Raw genomic sequence first — 20,025 nt, 5'->3', positions numbered from 1 at the left:
ACGTGGCGTACCAGTAACGCCAAATTTTTTTTCTCTCCCGGGTGTCCAGTAACCTTGGATTCATGAAACTGCGGGAGGACATGCAGGTGTAGAGGCTGTGGTACATAAAACCGTCCTGAGGGTTTGCCTGGAGGTGGGTCAGACTGATGAGGCTCTAACAGGGCTGATAGATCAGGGGAAAGGGAACTAGCAGATATTATCCCCAAGCAAACAGTGAGAAGGAAGGATGGATTCAGTCACATAATCTGTGTGGGAGCCAGCTTCAGGAAAATTACGTGATAGGGCATCGGCCTTAACATTTTTGGACCCCTGTCTGTATGTAATGGTAAAGTTAAAACATGAAAAAAATACTGCCCAATGTGCTTGTCAGGAATTTAACCTTTTAGCTCCCTCTATATACTCTAGATTCTTATGGTCAGTAAATACAGTTACTGGATGCTCTGCCCCCTCCAACCAGTGTCTCCACTCCTCAAAAGCTAGCTTGATAGCCGATTTCCAATATCATAGTTTTGTTCTGCTGGAGAAAAAATTATGGGAAAAGAAGGCGCAAGGGTGTAAATGTTCTGGGTTCCCCCTGTACTGGGACAAAATTGCTCCTACCCCAAGTTCAGATGCATCTACCTCCACAAAGAAGGGTTGCTGAGTATCTGGATGTACAAGGATAGGGACAGAGCAAAACTTCACAAGCTTCACAAGCCTGGGTTGGCCACTGGGAAGGATTTGCTCCCTTCCGTGTCAGATCAGTAAGTGGAGTGACTATGACCGAATAGTTCCTATTAAATCTCCTATAAAAAATGGTGAAACCTAGGAATCTTTGTAGGGCCTTCAAATTGGTGGGCTTGGAGGCCAATCAAGGACAGCCATGACCTTGGCCAGATCAATCGTTAGACCCTGATCAGAAACAATGTAACCTAAGAAAGGAACTTGGACTTTGAACACACACTTCTCTAATTTGGCATACAAATGGTTCTCCCTAAGTTTCTGAAGAACTGCCTTAACATGCACACGATGCTGGGCCAGAGAAGGTGAAAAGACTAAAATATTGTCCAAGTAAACTACTACAAATTTCCCAAGAAAATCAAAAAGTCCTGGAAGACTGTGAGGACATTGCATAACCCAAATGGTATAGCCAGGTACTTATAATGCCCATCCCTAGTAGTAAAAGCAGTTTTTCACTCATCCCCCTGCCTTATTCTGATGAGGTTGTAGGCCCCCCTTAGGTAAAGTTTAAAAAACTTGGGCATTGACTACGTGGCAAAACAGGTCATCGATACGGGGTAAAGGGTATCTGTTCTTAATGGTAATTTTGTTTAACGGTGGTGTTTTTGTTTAATGGTGTTTTTGTTTAGTCAATACATGGTCTTAGGCTACCGTCTTTCTTTTCCTCAGAAAAGAAACCAGCCCCAGCAGGGGATGTAGAAGGCTGGATAAAGCCCTTTTCCAAATTTTTTTTTTATATACATTTTCAAGGTCAAATTTTCAGGGACAGTGAGAATATAGAGGTGCCCTCGGGGTGGCATAGTACTTGGAAGCAGGTCTATTGGGCAGTCATAGGCCTGGTAAGGTGGAAGGTGAGCTGGGGCCTGAGGAGAGAATACATCCGAGAAGTCTGAATAAGGATTGAGCAGCTTCTTTAGGGATGTACCAGCAATATGGAGAGGTAGTGAGCTTACTAAACAATTTTCATAACATTTCTCACCCCATTAAACAATCTGTCACGAGCCTCAGTCAACTATGGGATTGTGTCTGCGCAACCAAGACAGCCCCAAAATTACGGGTGAGGAAGGCATATCAAGCAGAAAAAATGCAATCTTTACCTCCTGCGGTGAGGTATCGGCTGGGATCTTACGCCCAGAGAGCGCCTCCTAACAGCTACCTTAAAAATTGAGAGTATGTAATGCTATTTTTCAGGGCAATAGGATGTGCACTATTGGTTGATAAAATAGTGTTTCCTTACATTTATCACAATTTGCATGTCTAGAAAAGAAATTGACAAAGTATTTACTTCCATTGTGTAATTTAAATTGTATTTGTTTTGTTTTAGAAGTTCAAAAAATTAAATAAAAAATGTAGATGTTCCTGTCTAGATGACAAATACGTCATCAATATACCTACACCATATTAAAATCTTGTGGAAGTATATTGACAAGACCTCAACTGAGAATAAACCCTTATCACATCCTCCCAGGTACAGGTTAGTATAGGTGGGGGCACCTTTTGTCCTCATTGCTACCACCTGTACCTGGAGGTAGATGACATCATCAAACGTAAACACATTCCTATTCAGAATGTAAGTCAATAAGGAGATCACCAATTAATTTTGTTGATTATCAGAATGGCTTGTCTCGCTTAGAAAACTCAATTGTCTGTATACCTCGTTCATGTGGAACAGTATAGTACAGCTATTAGGGAGGATTTTTAAGCATGTAGATCTCTATCCTATGGCAGTCAATACCAGACAATTGGTAGATGATTATTTACATTCCTTTGTTTTAATTCTACCTTCATCCTTAAAAGATACTCAAGAACTATTAAAAAGTTATAAATTGCATTATATTCCTGTATTTTCATTGTTTTGATATCAAGAACTTCAATTTACTATTGTTTAATTGTTAAGAACAGTTTCTTTCTTATTGTTAAGAAAAGTTTCTTTTTTTTTGTAAAAACCTTTTTGTCTTTTAGAATACCTACCTGGATTAGATCTTACGGGTCCTGCAGTGCTCCTCTGGGACAAATGAAGCGCAAAGCCCCACTGCTATAACCGATTGTCTGGACTAGCATTGCAAATTTCAGTCTGATTGATGGATGGATTATTTCCATCCATCAAGACTTTCTTGGGCTTCATGTGCCCCATGTCTACTACAAAAACATTGGTCTGTTTTGGGGGGGGGGGGCAAGGTCTCCATGTGGTAAGCAGCTGGCATTCCTGCCTTTATATGCGGAGAGGCAGAGGAGGGACAGGTTGCTCAGCTTGGTATTGGCTGGCTATATGATCTGCCTGCAACATTTCTCTATGAGGCATGAAGATGGGGTAAGAATGGAGCAATGATAGCTATAATTGAGGTGGAAAGGTCTTAAAATAGTAAATTAAAAATTTTGTATACATTTGTAAACATTTTGTATACATAAATTTTGTATTATGTATAATTTAACTAATTAATGGTATATTTGGATGGGTAGTTAATTAATATTAATTAAAAGTATAAGTCATTGTTTGAAAAAATGTATATTGGGCATTGTTAGGATGTGGCATCATGTATAAAAAATTGATCAAATGCAAATCACAAACCCAAGGCCTGATAGTACAACCCTTATCTTACAGCATGTGTATCTTGGAGATAGTGCTGTGCTTGATGACAAGTACAAAATAACAAACAGCAATGACACACAAATACTTTGTTAATTTTCTTGCTTTTGTTTGATTTTCTGAGTTTAAATGTAACATTTGTGTAACATGAAGGCTGACACAGCTTGGAACTCTTACAAATGGTTTATGCCAAATCATTAGGAAAGTTCATACATAGTCATTTACCTCTTATCATTTTGACGATTAAACCTCACACTGACTTTTTTTTATTTCCAGTAAATCACATCACAGTTTTCTGTGACACATCTGTATAGACTGACATAATCTATACTCCTTTGTTCATGACTCAGCTGAGTCATCGTGTGAGTATGTGAGCAACTGGTTTGTTATCATATGGAATTATCTGCTCTCATTACATACAGTGTAAGTCATGGACTTTATTGGAAAGAATGTTTCCTATCTTAATTTCCATCCTGAAATGCTAGTGTTAGGATCAACAAACAGTGGACAATGACAACCCACTGATATGCATACTATTTAGGATTCATATATGGTAGTGTGTGTGTATATGTATATATGGTATATGTATATATACCCTGTTTCCCCTATGATAAGGCACTGTCTTATATTTTTTGAAATGCCAAAATATGCCCTAGGTCTTATTTTCAGGAGGATGTCTTATTTTTCCATGAAGAAGACTACAGTACACATTTATCATTTATTATTAATTATTTATTATTTAAAATCACTCATGTGCCATTGATTGTCCCCTTCTGATCACTCATGTGCCATTGATTGTCCCCTTCTGATCACTCATGTGTCATTGATTGTCCCCTTCTGATCACTCCAGCATCGAGGAGTCACACAGAGGCACACAGTATCAGGTATCTGAGGATGTCTTATTTGCAGGGGGTGCTTTATTTTAATTGTTTGAGCAAAAATTGGGGGGTGGCTTATTTGATGGGGATGCCTTATCATCGGGGAAACACGGTATGTAAGTATAGTATATGATATGTATGTATATATGGTAATGTGTGTGAGAGAGAAATATCAAGTGTAATTATGCACTGATCAGAATATTACTTTACTATTTTATTAAGCAGAAAGGCAGCAAAACAACAAAAATCAAGGCAAATGAGGTGACATTACGAATACCATTGTAAATACAATTGTAAACACCAAGGATGGGAGATCCAAATTAAGGGTTGTTATATTTTATTTATTCAGTTTATCAATTAGCTTACTTTGTACATACTTACTGGCGGAATTAGGTTGAAGAAGCATATGTCCTGCAAAATAGGTCACTACAAGAGTCTGTTTGGCTGCCATTTTTTGGAGAGGACCCAAATTTTGACAATACAAACCTCTGATTTTGGTTATCTGAATGTAAACTTTTCTGGAAAGGGGTGCTCCTATCTGACTTTTTCTAATGTTTCTGGCTAGGCTATTGATGTATAGTAGACTTTACATGATATTAACTCCACATGATATTAAGAAATTTGCATGTATGCAATCTTTAATAACTTTTTTTTTATAATAAAGTTTATATTCTAACTCAAATTATGTGTAGGTCCAATTATACCTTGCCAGGATGATATGTTATATATGTTTTCAAAAGCAACAAAACAAGCAGTGATAAGCTGTGTTCATACTGTTTACCAACAATGAATGACCAATGTAGTGTGTTTTTAAAGCTAAATCCTGCATGTAGCTGTCCTTCTGGGGGAATAACAAAATAATAAAAGAAAATAAATACCAAGTAGCACTACAAAGCCCCAAATGGCAATGTATCAGTTTACACCTAGAATCTTTACTGTGCATTAGACGATATGGTTACTTACCCCTGGATTGTAGAGCATGGGATACACACCTATCAGAACCTACTATGAAGATAGTTTCTCAGGTATCTTGAGTATCCTGTTGTGCAGTACAGTTTCCAACCCTGACAGGTGAAATTTCTGCAACTTTAAATGAATTAGTAAATGATTTTTGGCTGCCTGCATACTTGTACAATAAATTCTTAAGGGGAAATATGGATACCAATACCAGAGAGACCACCAAAACACAAAAGTTCAATAAGCTAATGGTTCATGTTTTCAGACATTCCACTGGCAACACTCAAAGTCTATTAGATATCTGTAAGATCATAATTCCTTTAGTTAAAGTGGAACTAAAGTCCCCTTTTAACATGGGCGATTCAGGTAGGTAGGTGTTGCAAAAAGGGACAGGGGATGTCCCTTCTTCAAAACTGTTCTTACCTGCCTAAACACTGCCCAGCTGTCATGTGCATCTTAGCGTTGGTGTCCACGGAAACTTTCCAAGGCTTTCCAAGCTGCCTCTGTTTTTTCCTGGAAATTAATAAACCCCTGCACAAGGGAGTATTTTCATCCCAGTATGACCAAATTATCTTCAAGAAAAGAAGGAAGGTGGCCCTGTGAGAGAATATACTCAAAAAAATTTTAATCTTTTACATACTGAAATAGGGAAACGTAAAACCATAGATGTATTAAAATGTATGGTTACATTACATACAAATCATTGTTGGGGAAGATGCATTTGGACAATATGTTAAAAAACAGTTGTCAATTGCAATATATTGCTTTAGAAATAAATAGAAAAGACAATTAACATGCATTTCTGGCACCACAAGTGTAGCTGTGCCAATACCAGAGCACCTTGATTATCATTTTTTGTCCACATTAATAACAAATAGTTCTCAAGTATGCTAACAGCATGTGCTCCCAGCTGGCCAACAACTGCTCAACTAACTTTATTTTTGTTAGAAATGTGCATTCTACCTGTATGGGTGATCTGTTCAAATTCATTATAAAGTTATATTGTATGATTAATTATACCTAGTGTAATTATGATTTAAAGTACAACTTAAAAATAAGTTGAGGCCTCATCCCATCCCATAAATATAACCCATTAGTTACCTCATTGACTATTGCAATCCAAGATGGCTCAACTCCTCAAAGAGATAAATTGGATGGAAAATTGTAATAATGTATAGCCAATGGCTGTCAATATTTTACTATCTTAGTACTACTGTATTTTAGTTTTTCTAATTTCAGAATATCGGATTAAGCAAATGTAATTTTTGTTGTTGTAATATAGTTACTATAAGTAGGAGTGAATAAATCAAACCACTTTGAACAGAGTTTGTGGCAGATGAGGTAGATTTGCATGCTGAGCATTGCTAGTATTCACTGAATCTCTTGACAAAAGGAACAGCTTTCTTCCCTTTGTGAGAAGAGTCATGTGGGATAATGGTTGGTGTTGTAAGATTTTTGGTTATAGAAATAAGGTTACAGGCATTTACGCTATATATATATATATATATATATATATATATATATATATATATACGGGAGGAATTTTAATATTGGTAAATACTCACATATTTTTTATATTATTCTTATTAATAAATTCCTTATATTGGTAGCCTTCTGATTTTATTACAGTTTGAAAAGTAGGAAATTGTTGCTATACATTCAAACTCATCTATATATTGCATACTGTTAAATCTATTGATTTAAAAATAAGCATTCTGCATCAATTTTTGATCAATATATTGACCACATATCAATCAAGAATTCCCTAATTTTTATTAGAAAGCCTTTCACAACCCCTTTACCATGAAAGAGTCTCTAAAACAGTGTTTGGGTACATTAGAATAATTGTAAATTGTATATATACCAATTAAGAACAGGGAAAAGAAAATGTCTCATTAGAAAAGTGCCCTTTTACATTGGCGTTCACTGGTAAAGAACCCCACTTACAATGGAGGTCAGTTGAAATTTGCCCCAGTGCTCAGTGTAGTAGACACATTCTGGTCAGCGGAGAAGGATCCACTTACACAGCTAGCCAATGTGAGAAGGACTCCATTGTGAGAAAGAGCACCACTCTTGCAGACTGCTAAAAGGATCATTGGTGTCAGTGGTTCCTGGAGCCCACTTACCACTTGGAAAGGGTCCATGTTAGGAGATAATTATCAAGGCAGTGATTCTGCAGCAGGACATTGTACTGATTACACAGTTAGCCCTTGGCTTGTATTCTGGATCATCTAGTTTTCTTGTACTGTTTATCTGTGGGCTCCTGGTTTTCTGCCAGCCCATCCCCAGGCACCATCCCTTGTCCAGTAAGTCCTGGGGGCACCTGAGTGCTGGGAGATACAACCAGTCTCCGGAGGCTTACCTGGGTGGGGGCTTACTAAAGGTGAAGACTGTGGTGTTAGAGTAGGGGAGTGGTGTTTGGTGAGAACTGGTGCTGACCAGGGCCTCACAGTCCACTTGATGTTAGCACTATGCAGGAGTAGGTTTAATTTGTAATTGCTTTGTTAATTGGAGATATCAATATTATTTCTGAAACCAATATATTTTGACAGAGTGTATCATTGTTTGCCTTGGAAGGTCTTGTATGGGGTGTATAGCGTCCAGGCTAAGGCACTTTGTTTTTTAAGGGCTAGACAGTTAACTTTTGAAAAAGCTGTTTTTAAGGGTCCTGAAGCTGGCCACTGAAAAGTTAGAAGAGATCTTTGGTCACCCAGTCCATGTCCAAGTCTTAATCCTTACTTTAGAGTTTAGAGCAGCAGACTGCTGAGAGCTCAGTGGCTTCCCAAAAAGGGGAAGGCGTTCAAGTGGAAAATGCTTTAGAGTACAGGTAGTCCCCGGGTTAAGAACATCCGACATACAGACGCCTCCTAGATACGAAGGGGGCTTCCCTGCTCGCTCTGTGCAAGACAGAGGCTTGGAGGGGGCGGTTTGCATTTGCAGAATTTTTTTGCTAAACACAGCTGAGGTTTAGGGTGATCTTAGGGGGTTGAGGTCTTTCTGCAGCCTCCTGTAACTCTTTAATGACCAAGACAAACCCTGAAGTTGATTCTTTTTGCATTTCAAAGCACAGCTTGCTCCAGAAATTAATGAATGTCATAAAGATTTTTTTTTTGCTTTGTTTGTGATTAACTCACAGTGAGGATTTTATTTAGTAACTGACACCACACTGCCTAATAATATGTTAAGACAAACATCTGTCCTATTTGCATTTATTAAAATAATGTACCTGTTCCGACTTACAAAAAAATTCAACTTAAGAACAAATCTACATTTACAGTCCCTATCTTGTATGTAACCCGGGTACTACCTGTAAGCATAAAGTTTTTGGTTGTATTGTATTAGCCAGGGAGGGGTTTACCAAAGAGGTAATTTAGTTAGTTTAGCAGACTAAGATTGTTTTTGTTGTTGTTCACAATGTAATAAAATAAAGCACCCAGGCAGAAGCCTGAACTTTGTTTTTTAAAAAACTGATTATGTGCTGCCTCATTTCGAACTGCTGCCAGCCTTTTGCTATGAGCAATCCCCCACAACAAGCTCACAATATAATGTATAAAATATATATATATATATATATATATATATATATAATATACACATATATTCCCCAAGATTTATCTCCATATGCTCAGTTGCATCATAGTATAATATTTATATATTGTTGATTTGCTTAATTGTTGTACTTAACACCCTAACCGCTAAGCCCGTAATTTCTCGCACTAAATATTTTTGCTCTTTTGGTTAACCCCGTATTTTTTCGTCTACACTAAAATCCCCACTTACCTGGTCCCGCTGTGCTAATCCAACGTCGGTTCCGTGTTCCAGCGTCGGGTCCATGTTCCAGCGTCGTCCTCCAGCGTCGGGTGTCCCTCTCCTTAAAAGAAAAAGCCGGCCGGCTTCGGACATATTTCTGTAAGTTACAGGTCTACAATTTAAAAAAAAAAATTTCATGAAAACCTGTGACGCTTTTGGAACAGAAATCTAGAAATCAGTGTAACGCTCAGGTGGTTAAGTGAGGGTACATGGAGGGTGTTAAACCTATAACACAATTCTTTATGTTTAGTCTATATTCAGAAAATAGTAGTCAGAAATAATGCATTTTCAGGTTGTTACATGGAATCTCTAAATGTCATAATTAGAAAGTAAAAGAAGGTGTTTTGAAGAAGTTACCTTAATGCATAATGTTTCTGTAGGAGTGTGACAGCAAGTGATATAGATTTTCATTTTTTAATCAGAAACACAGTAGTGGTTACTGGGAATTGTGGCCCTTCCTGTAAAACACACAAGGGTGGTTACTCTGTGTGCGTAAAGGTTTTACAGCTCAGTTTACCTGCCAACTGTAATGACCACTATCGGTCTACTTGTACTTAGATAGCTGCCCTGCAAGCTAGAATAAATATGTTTAAGGTAAGATAGAGGTTTTGAAGGATTTTCTAATAGAACATAGTGCTCACTAGGATATGGGTGAAGTCAGTCACTATTTCATAATGTGGAATTTAGAAGGACCTAGTGCTTTCAGGTTGGAATGGGTCTGACCAAGGGCTATACAGGGAGTGAGCTCATGGTACATGTACCTCTCGGGAGTATCAGAGAGTCCTGTCACAAGGTTACACCACCACATGTTTTTTAACTTTGAATTACTGGCACAGGGTAAAGTACTGCATTATTGCACAATAGCTTCCTAGGGCAGGCCTTGTGGTGAGCTTAAAAGACGTTTTTTCTGACCTGCCAAGCCTGCCATATCTTGCATTTAGCACCTTAGCACTTTTTACTCCAAAGAAAATCTGTCTGGGAGAGGATCTGGGGCAACCCTGGTCCCCCCCACAGCCTCTGTTTTCTCGACCCTTTCACCAAGATACTCCTCCTTCTAACCTCATTCCCATTCATCCTACCCAGAAACTCTTAATGCAATAAATTAACCTCTATCCACAACCTTCTCCTCTTTAAATCTCTAAACTTCCTGGCACTCACTAAAACTTAGCTTCTACTGCTGCACTCTCCTATGGAGTCCTGCACTTCACACATACCCCCTAGACCTGGCAAAAGAGTAGGGGTGGTATGGGTCCCATTCTCTCCCCTAATTGTACATACAGAGTCCTTCCTACCCCACCCTTTCTCATTTTCACCTTTTTTGAATTCCACTCCGCCCATCTTTTCTGCCCCCTACCCCTCATTGTTGCTGTTGTCTACCGCCCCCTGACCCAGTTTCAGAATTTTGAGATAACTTTGCCATTTGGCTCCCATGACCTGCCCATCCTCATAGACGTTGAATATTGCAATGGATAACCATCTTTCCTCAGCCAAACTGCTCTTCATTACATCCCAGACCTGGTCAATGGCAGAGAGATATCCATAACCTTGACTACAACCTATTTTCAAGCTGCCTTACGTCCCTAAAGCCAGGTACACACTTGCAATAATATCTGTTAGAAAACGAACGACTAATGATTATGCGTGATTATATTTGAACGATCGTATTGTGCACAATTCGGTACATGCTGTAACGATACGATCGTTTAAATATAATTCACCAATAGTGTACACACGCTAGATAGGATTGTTTGAACGATGCAGGAAGTGACATGTAGAGGTGAAAGTGTACTGGAGAAACATCCACGATCACTGAACGACCGTACACACAATAGATAGTGAACGATCCTCACTCAATCAGATCCACCTGGGCGGTCGTTCGTTTCCAGCGACAATGCTAATTCGTCAGTGACAATGGTCAGTCGTTGTGCAATTTTTTTGTTAACGATTATCGGACAATCGGTCGTTAGTTGTTCATTTCCAACGATAATTATTGCAAGTGTGTATGCAGCTTAACCCCCACTCTCTCTAAAATCACATCTCCTGATAAAGCTGCCATTCAGTTCAACCACACTTTTTCTTTGGCTCTGGATAACGTGGCCCCTGCCACCGTCTGCTACCCCTGTCTCACACAACAATCAAACCAAACATCTACAAAAAACTGTGCAACTGGAGTGCCAGTGGAGGAAAGCTGGCCTCAGCGCTGACTTCATGGACTACAAAGCCAGACTACAACACTTTAACACCGATTTCACTGTTGCCAAGCAACATTCTTTCTCTACAGTCATCTCCTCTCAAGCTTCCAAGGCACGCAGCCTCTTTCCAACAATTGACTCCCTCCTAAACCCCCCCACCTGCTCCCCCCACATATACCTTGTCTGCCCAAGACATAGCCACCTATTTTAGAGATAAAATTGACAATATCAGACATGATGCTTCCACTCACTGTTCTACTCCAACCATACCCACCCCTTTCACCTGTAAATCACCACTGACCTCAGCCCTGTTACTCTGGATGAAGTCTTCTCTCTTCTCTTATAATCTCCAACCACTACCTGTCCGCTTGACTCAATTCCCTCTGATCCACTCGGTGCCCATTCCTTCAACCTGCCCCCCGCCCTAATCAAACTATTCAACCTCTCCCTTTCTCCTGGTATCTATCCCTCTGCTTTCAAACATGCCATTATTCTACCTATCCAGAACAAACCCTCTCCAGATCCCTCCCCCCTGTCTAGCTACCATGTTATCTCCCTTCTCCCAAATGTTTCCAAACTTCTTGAGTGCCTTGTCTATAAAAGACTCACCGATTACCTCACCGGTTCAAGCAGCCCATTCCACCAAAGCAGCCCTCACCAAAATGGCCAACGACCTCATCAGAGCTAAGTCACAAGGCAACATTTCCCTCCTCCTTCTTCTAGATCTTTCCTCTGCTTTTGACACTGTTGATCACCCCCTTCAAATCCAAATCATGTGGTATCATTGGTATCAGTGACACTGCTCTCTCCTGGTTTGCTTCCTACCTGTCTGACAGTTCCTTTAAAGTTTCTTTCAATGGTAATTCCTCCTCTCCCACTCTTCTCCCTGTTGGTGTTCCCCAAGGGTTAGTCCTTGGACTGGTTTCTTTTCTCTGTACATCTCCTCTCTCGGTAGTCTCTTAGCCTCCTTTGATTTACAGTATCTGTATTCCGATGAGACTCAAATATATCTGTCCACTTCTGACTTGTCTCCCTCAGTCCTTGATAAGGTTTCATGCTGCCTTGTCAGCCATCTTGCCATGGATGGCTGACAGATTTCTGAAACTCAACCTGGATAAAGCCCAACTTATTATCACCCCCCCCCCCCCCCCATTCCAAATCTTCCCCTCAGGCACGTTGTCTTGGCATCATCTTTAATTCTGCCCTGTCATTTACCCCTCATATTCAGAACATTTCCAGGTCCTGTCACTTTTACCTGCACAACATCTCCAACATCTGCCCCTACCTGTCCCCAGAGGCCGCCAAACTCCTTGCACACGCTCTCATCATTTGGTCATTTGGACTACTGTAACATCCTCCTCTCTGGTATTCCGCTAACCCAACTCTCTCCTTTACAATCTAATATTAAAGCTGCAGCCAAACTTATCCTTACCACCAATCCTCTTCTGCTGCATCTCTTTGTAGTTCTTTTCATAGGCTTCCATTTCACCTTAGAATGAAATTCAAGCTTCTGTGCTTTGCCTTCAAATCTATTCACAGTTCTTGTCCCACAAAATACTCCCCTTGCCACTCACTTTGCTCTTCCAATGACCTACTACTGACTTTCTCACTCCTAACCTCATCACATGCATGGCTCCAAGACTTTTCTAGAGTTGCCCTGACTCTCTGGATTGGTCTTCCTCGTCCTATTCGGCTTGCTCCTACTTTCTGCTTGTTTCAAGAGCATTCAAAACCCATTTTTTCAAACTTGCCTACCCGTCTACTTCTGTCTTTTAAAACCCTTACTACTTTCCACCACTACATAGCTCCCCTCCTATTGTATGTTACTTCCCCCACCTCCTAGATTTTAAGCTCCCCTCCTTCTGTGTCACTGTCCGTATGTCTGTCAACCCCTATTTATGTACAGCGCTGCGTAATTTGTTGGCGCTATATAAATCCTGTTTATCAATATTATTAATATCTGATATGACGATCCGAGATGAACTCTAATAAAAAATGAAGAATAAAGAAGCCTGAAGTAGCTGTATACAATTTTTTATTAATTTGCTCTAAATTATTGGGCTATACCTGTACTGTAAACCAATTGTCCTAGATGTACAGATAGTCAAAGGAGCATAAAACAAGGAGTTGTATGGCTTTATCCAGTATCCAAAAATGAACCTGTTTGCTTCAAGAAGGTTCTGATGTTCCTCAAGCTGGTTAATTGAAAGGATTTTTGTTTTCTTTTTACTGTCCATCACAATTTGTCAGGTAATACCTTCTCTTTCGTCCCCATGCCATCAAAAAGCCATTGTTAGCATATATGTTAGCCATTATTAGCCAATGATGGCAAATAAGCAAATCGCATTATGTTTTTTTAGACTAAATACATTTAATATTTCAGAATGCATTTTTTCTAATTTCTTTCTAATTTTCATATTATTTTTTTTCCTAATTTCTAATGGATGTTTATGTAGGAGTAGAGTGTAAAGTAGCAATAAAAAAGGGTAGAACCACAGTCCCTGCCCATCTGGGAAAGGGAGCTCAGTTTGAGAACACTTATGTAACTATATGTAACTGAAAACTAAGCAGCAATATTAGAGGAGTGTGGGTTTCTTTCTATTTTTGTTAATGACAGCCACTGACCCCTTATGCTCTGTGTTGTCTTTCCTGTTTTGAAATGTGTGCAGATATACCAGGTATACCACTGTCCTTAACCACTTGGCCGGTAAACCCGACCTTGGTTCGGGTCTATCGATTTTGCAAAAATCGATAAACCCGAACTTTTCTCACTGTCTAAATCCCCTTACTTACCTGGTCCCCGCTGTGATGATCCAGTGTCGATCGAAAAAAAAAAACTCACCTTCTCCCTGCAGCTCCTCCGGACACGTCTTCTGTCTTCATCCGGCGAGTGCAGTGACGATCACCGGGATTTCCCGGTGACGTCGCTGCATGCGTCGGTGCGGGCGGGAGGCGGGGCGGGAAATTCAAAATTTTGTATTGAGTTCCTTTGCATTGAACTCAATACAAAAAAGCTGTATTGAGTCCAATACAAAGAAATCCTTATATAATATATATATAATTGTATTATATAAATATTATTTAAGCTACTGTACAGGTACATTATATTATACACTATTTTTTTTAAACCTTTTTTTAAGGATTTTTTTTTAAAGATTTTTTTTTTAAAGATTTTTTTTTTTAAGTTTTTTTTGTTTTTTTAAAAAAATGTTATTATTAATTTTATAAAATTTTGGACATATTTCAGTGAGTTATGCGGTAATTCTGTGAATTATAAGTAATTATTGAGTAATTCGGTGAATTATAGCCTACAATCTAAAATAAATTTCCATGCAAAAAATGTAACACTTTTTGCATGGAAGCACGGAAGTTTGGAAAGAATTAGAACAGCCGGCGTTCGCGTACGTGTCCCTCGGCGATTCCTGATGATGTCCGTGCATGCGCCCATCGATAGGGGTCGTAGCGGGAAATTCAAATATTTTGTATTGGATTCAATACAAAGTCCTGTATCCAATCAAATACAAAATAATACAAAATATTTTTATGTGGTTTTGTCTATAGGTATGTGACGTTGGACTGTTGGACACTAGAGAGGTGTTTTAGAAAAATATATTACTATACAGTATACCGAATTATCGCATTTTCAGTATTTTTCATTTATTTATGTATTCTTGTTTAAGCTGATTTTTGTGTATTTTATTTAATTTTATTAAAAGTATTTTTTTTTTTTTACATGATTGTGTGTTTCAAACATTTTTTATATTCATGATATCTACTAGACCCTTGTTCGGACATATTTCTGTAAGTTACAGGTCTACAATTTAAAAAAAAAAATTTCATGAAAAACAAGGTACTGCTTTTGGTACAGAAATCTAGACATCAGTGTAATGCCCAGGGGGTTAAGGGGCTTTCAATGCTGATGACACTAAGTTCATGACAGGTGTGCTCTCACCAGTGGCTGTATCATTGGGCTTGATTTATCCCAGCTCTCCAAGACTGCAGAAAAAAAACTGTAATGCATTAACCTTGGTCATTCAGCAAACCTGGAATGAATCAGGATCATTCAGGGTTAAAAACATTTGCTAAATAACAGCAATTGATATTCCAGGTTTACTGGATTACCTGGGTTCACCCATGATAGTCCATTTTCTCCAGCCTTGGACAGCTTTAATAAATCAGGACCATTGCATCTAAATCTATCACATAATGACACTAGTCATTGCTCTGAACTTTTCAGCACCTGTCATATTGACTGATAGTACTGAATAAAATATGTCACACACTGTCGCATGAAAAACATAGGGAGAAATCCACATTTTTTTAGATTATTTTCTATTCATTATATGCTCTGTTATGCTTAGTATGATCAGATTCCAGTTATTAAGGCAACTTAACATCTGTGAGGCCTGCATTGGATACATTATTTATTAATTATTGGATTTTAGTGCTTCTGCTTCTTTTTATAATAATATGCCATGTCATTTGTGTCAAACGTGTCAATCTTACAGGAAACATTCTACATGCATCTGCAACTTCATTATTAACTTTAATAAAAATTAAAATCCCAAAATCGTAAATTTGCTAGTGTAAATAAATTATACCATTTTTCTTACTGTATTTGACAGCTGTTTAGTGTGTGATGTTTGCTTGGCTGAACATTTCTGCAGAATGTGTGAAATTCCCTGCAATGAAAGTGTGTATCTCCATGGTTTTTCACATATCAGTAAAATGCCATATGTCAGAAATAAGGGTAGTTGATGTGACCACAATGCAGAAAATTCCAGTGCCCAAACCATCCAAGATAAAAAAAAAAAAAAAAAAGCCAGGTCGGTAAACAAGCTAGTTCAAGTTATAGAATAAGCTGATTGCCAGCAAAAGGGTATGACACTGTTACCAATTTCTGTTTTTCATTTAAGGGGCTCATTTCTCGAACAAAACATCTGAAATTGTCAATTAACACTAATTTACTTTTCTAGAAGCTGTTGCAAAATACCTGCAACCCAATAGTTCTAAGCAGTATCTGACATCGTGGACTGCTTGTCTCAGTCATTTTTCCATACCAAGAGAAAGGTACTGACTTTTACAATTACAATAAAAAAATCAAATGCTAATTGAATACAAATTCTTTTTTTTTTTTTTTTCATAAAATGTTGTAAATATTAAGTAAAATGCTCAATAAACAGCATATATCTTGATTTATGATACCAAATATATTTACAAACTATACATTAAAATAACATTATACAGTATATCCATCAGTTAACTCAAAAACACTCTTATGGATGTTCACACAACACTTTTTTGCACCAGAAGATGAGACAGGAACACTGTAACGCTTTTTTTTTTTTTCTCATTAATTATTATTGTTATTATTATAAGCCATATAGTTGTGTCCAAAGACAACAGTGTTTCAGAATTCATTTATGTATACAGGTCAAACAGGTAATAAGTAACAGCATGCACCTACACTAGCAAAAAAAAAATGTAGTAAAAACAAGACCAGTATTATATATAATAATTATAACGCACGTTACAATGCAAAAAATCTAAAAACATATGTTGTCAGCACGATATTATACAGAATGCGAGGTGGAGTGATGCATGATGATTAATAAATAGTAACACAATTACACAGTCCCTTGCTGTAACAGGCCTTGTTTTAGTTTCACTTTCCAGACGTATGTAAAACAAAACCCCTCCCAGCCATTCAACTTCCAACATTTAACTATTAGATTTATTGCAGGAGGCAGAAAAAGAGATACATTGATGTAAGAAAGGTAAGATCATATATTACTGAAAATTATGCATTACCAGTAAGAAAATTGAAGCTTCTGAAGTAGCTTTTGGAAATGTAAACTGCATACAAACTGTTGTCTGCTCTAACTCTTTGTCAGTACCAAGTACTTCCTGGTTTTAAAGTTGTACGATTTCTAGTATTGGAACTTGCCATTGTAAGTAGGAAAATAATCAAACTAAAATTTGAATATACATATTATTTATTTACGGATTACATATGAGCCATAATAAAAATAATTTGGATTATTGTAATATGAATATTGGTATATTGCAGATTACCTATGCTTAAAGCAGAACTAAATTTGATGGTGAGTGGTGAACACTAAGCAGCAATATTGGAGTGGTGTGGGTTTCTTTCTATTATTGTTATCAATGACATGTACAACCCAGGGAGCGTGGGAACCTGGACAGTCACAGCTGAACAATATTCAGCAAGTATGCAAAGCATATTTGCCATTTATGGCACAGACCAGGGGTGCCCAACAGGTGGATCGCAAGTAGATTGCCGAGCCCTGCCTTTCAAAATAAACCCTACCTGGCACAGGTATTAAGTCCAAGTTTTTATTGTTGGTAGATCATTTATACTTGGTCATTTTAAAAGAAGCTTGCAAGCCAAAAAAGTGTTGTCACCCCGGCATATACTTATCTCTGCGCAGTTGTCCCACAGTAAAGACAGGTCCAAAACCTGTCATTGCTGTAATAATGGAAATATTTGTGAGAACAGGCATTCCTTTTCGGCCATTGTGTGGCACAGATGATGTAATTCCTGTTCTGCACACTGTTCCACACTACAACACTAATTCGCCGTAAGGAGTAGATCAGGGCATTATTTATTTGACAGAAGAAACATTGCATGTCTCTTTCACCTGCTTAGGGGTTCTGTTACTAAAGTCTTTGCTGGAGGTCTCTTACTAAGGGGTCTGTTACTGAGTCCCAGCAGAGCCGAGTAAGGACAGAGCAGCAGTGTGGCACACAGACTGCTGGGGTCTATCACTGAGATCTGCACTTAAAGGGGAAGTAAACCTAAAACAAAATGTGTCCCGCGTTGTCCCGGTAGGAGTCTTCCCCCCGGTGCTCCGAGCGTCGACATCTTCTTCTCTCTTTTTCCAGGTTCTTCCTTTTGCGTCATCCCGATCTCGCACTGAGCAGTCATAAGATCGGGTGACGTAGATTGGGGAAAAAATTTCCGATCTCACTGTGCATGCATAAGATCAACAATTTTTTTTTCTGTTGATGAAAGCCTTGAGATTAGGGCATGTGCAGAAGGAGCAGCCAAGAGCCTCCCAGGATGCATGGGTGTTGCACTCTTTACAAACATATAACTACCAGAATTGCCTGCTTGTTTAAATAAAAGTATCCAGGAAAGAGATTTCAACAGGTGGACTCTGAGTATCTTTAGTTTGAATGTAGGAGTAGGTAACATTATGAGGGAATATAGAGGACAGTGGAAGTTAACTGGAAACTAATAGCTGTGGAGATTAGTGATTTTGTCATATTTAAAAATGTTTCGTGGAGTAGTGCTTTTTGTGTGCTGACATTTTTTTCAGATATGACAGAATTTGGGTAGATTCCTTAGGTGTGTTAAGATTTTTAATAAAAAACTAAAAAACTGTAAATTCGAATTTACCAGAGGGAAGTGGCGATAAAGGAAGTGAAGTTTAAAGTAATGAAATAAAAAAGGGGGAAACTATAGGAAAAAGAAAGAGTTAGGGGAAAAAGTATAGAAGAAAGGTAGGGTAGAGATGTTACATTCTTACCCAATAAGTGAAATTTGTAAATGTTATGCTCCCTATGTGCACAGAAAGGGATAGTAACTCCCTGAGTAGGGAAAAGGTGGTGGCGTTTTTTTGTACTGCCCATTAAAGGACTAGGATTGAGGAAGAGTCTTACTAGAGAAGATGATCGTCCTGCTGTAGACCCAATGGGACCCTTATCATTATCAAAATCATTATCATTATATAAGGAAGCAGACTCCCAAGAAGAGCCCCACTGCTTGCAATTTAGCATAGTTGACAGGCAAATGGTAGGTTAAGGAAGTAAACTGTGGAGTATGTAAGAAATTCTGAGAGATTAGCTTGGAAACCTAGTGGGTAATTGGACTACAGGAGTAGGAAGTGCTGCATTGCATCCAGCATCCCTTGATGCAGGCATGCCAGAACAGCAGTAGGAATTTTAGGCTAAATTGAGACTGGATTATAACACTAACTGATTGCAGGAAGTAATCTGTTTGAAATAAAACCAAAAAGTTTGAGTGCATACCTGAATAATGGGCTTAGAAGGCTACTACTATCAAGAAACTGAAGGAATGAAACAAAATAATGAACTTGACCCTTGATCCTAACCCATATAACTGCTGTCCTTACCTGTACTCACCTATTGAGGTGGGGTTTTGTGTGCCACAGGAATCAGATATTTCTGTCCTTCTTTCCTGAAGAAGCTGATTGATTCCGTGAAATGCGTAGAAAATCAGCAGGGTATGCCCCTAGGATTGGGCAACCCAGACAGAAATATGTGATTGTGTTAGTTGAACATTTGTAATAAGTTTTAAATGTTATGTGTCTAATGTTATTTAAATAAAATACATGTTTTTTTATATATATGTGATAATTGGATGTAATTGGCCTATAAAGTCACACTTACTGAGTTGAATCCTCAAAATCCTATTGTTTAATACATCCAATATGAACATCAAAAAGCAAAGAAAAGGAGAGAAAAGAAACAGTTGGCTCGATACAGAAAATTATAGTAGCTGTTGTCTGAAACTAACCACACAGCTGCGAATCACCAATTTAGGACACAACAATAATAATTATCCATTTAAAGTAAATTTCTGTATATACCATGTAGTGAAAGAAGAGTAAAAGAAAGATGGGACAAAGGGTAAAATAGGAAAAGAATAAGAGGAGTGAAGACAGAAGAAAGGGAGTGAGGCAAGAAAGCAGGTGATAGAGAAAGTCTAAGGAACCTGAATATGACAATATAATAAAGCACATGTCCACTCAACCTCACTCATATAGTGTTCTGTATAACTGTGGGTAAAAGCAATTAGTGCCAAGGGGCCCAAATCCTGTTGTTTATCTAGAGA

At 38.3% G+C, this 20,025-nt stretch overlaps 1 protein-coding gene across 1 annotated transcript in view; it reads right to left on the bottom strand.

Moving 5' to 3' along the window:
• CDKN2AIPNL (CDKN2A interacting protein N-terminal like) overlaps positions 1–17,021 on the bottom strand; it is a 54,495-nt gene extending 37,474 nt beyond the window's left edge. The window contains exon 1 of the mRNA XM_072400765.1: positions 16,956–17,021. Coding sequence (XP_072256866.1) covers positions 16,956–17,006 — 51 coding nt within the window. The 5' untranslated portion in view covers positions 17,007–17,021. The remainder of the gene's footprint in view (positions 1–16,955) is intronic.
• Between the last annotated feature and the right edge of the window lie 3,004 nt (positions 17,022–20,025).

Source organism: Pyxicephalus adspersus, chromosome 2, assembly GCF_032062135.1.
Source record: "Pyxicephalus adspersus chromosome 2, UCB_Pads_2.0, whole genome shotgun sequence".
NCBI classification, from domain to species: Eukaryota; Metazoa; Chordata; class Amphibia; order Anura; family Pyxicephalidae; genus Pyxicephalus; species Pyxicephalus adspersus.
Note: the sequence above shows the minus strand (reverse complement) of the source record. Positions and strands in the feature narration are given on the sequence as shown.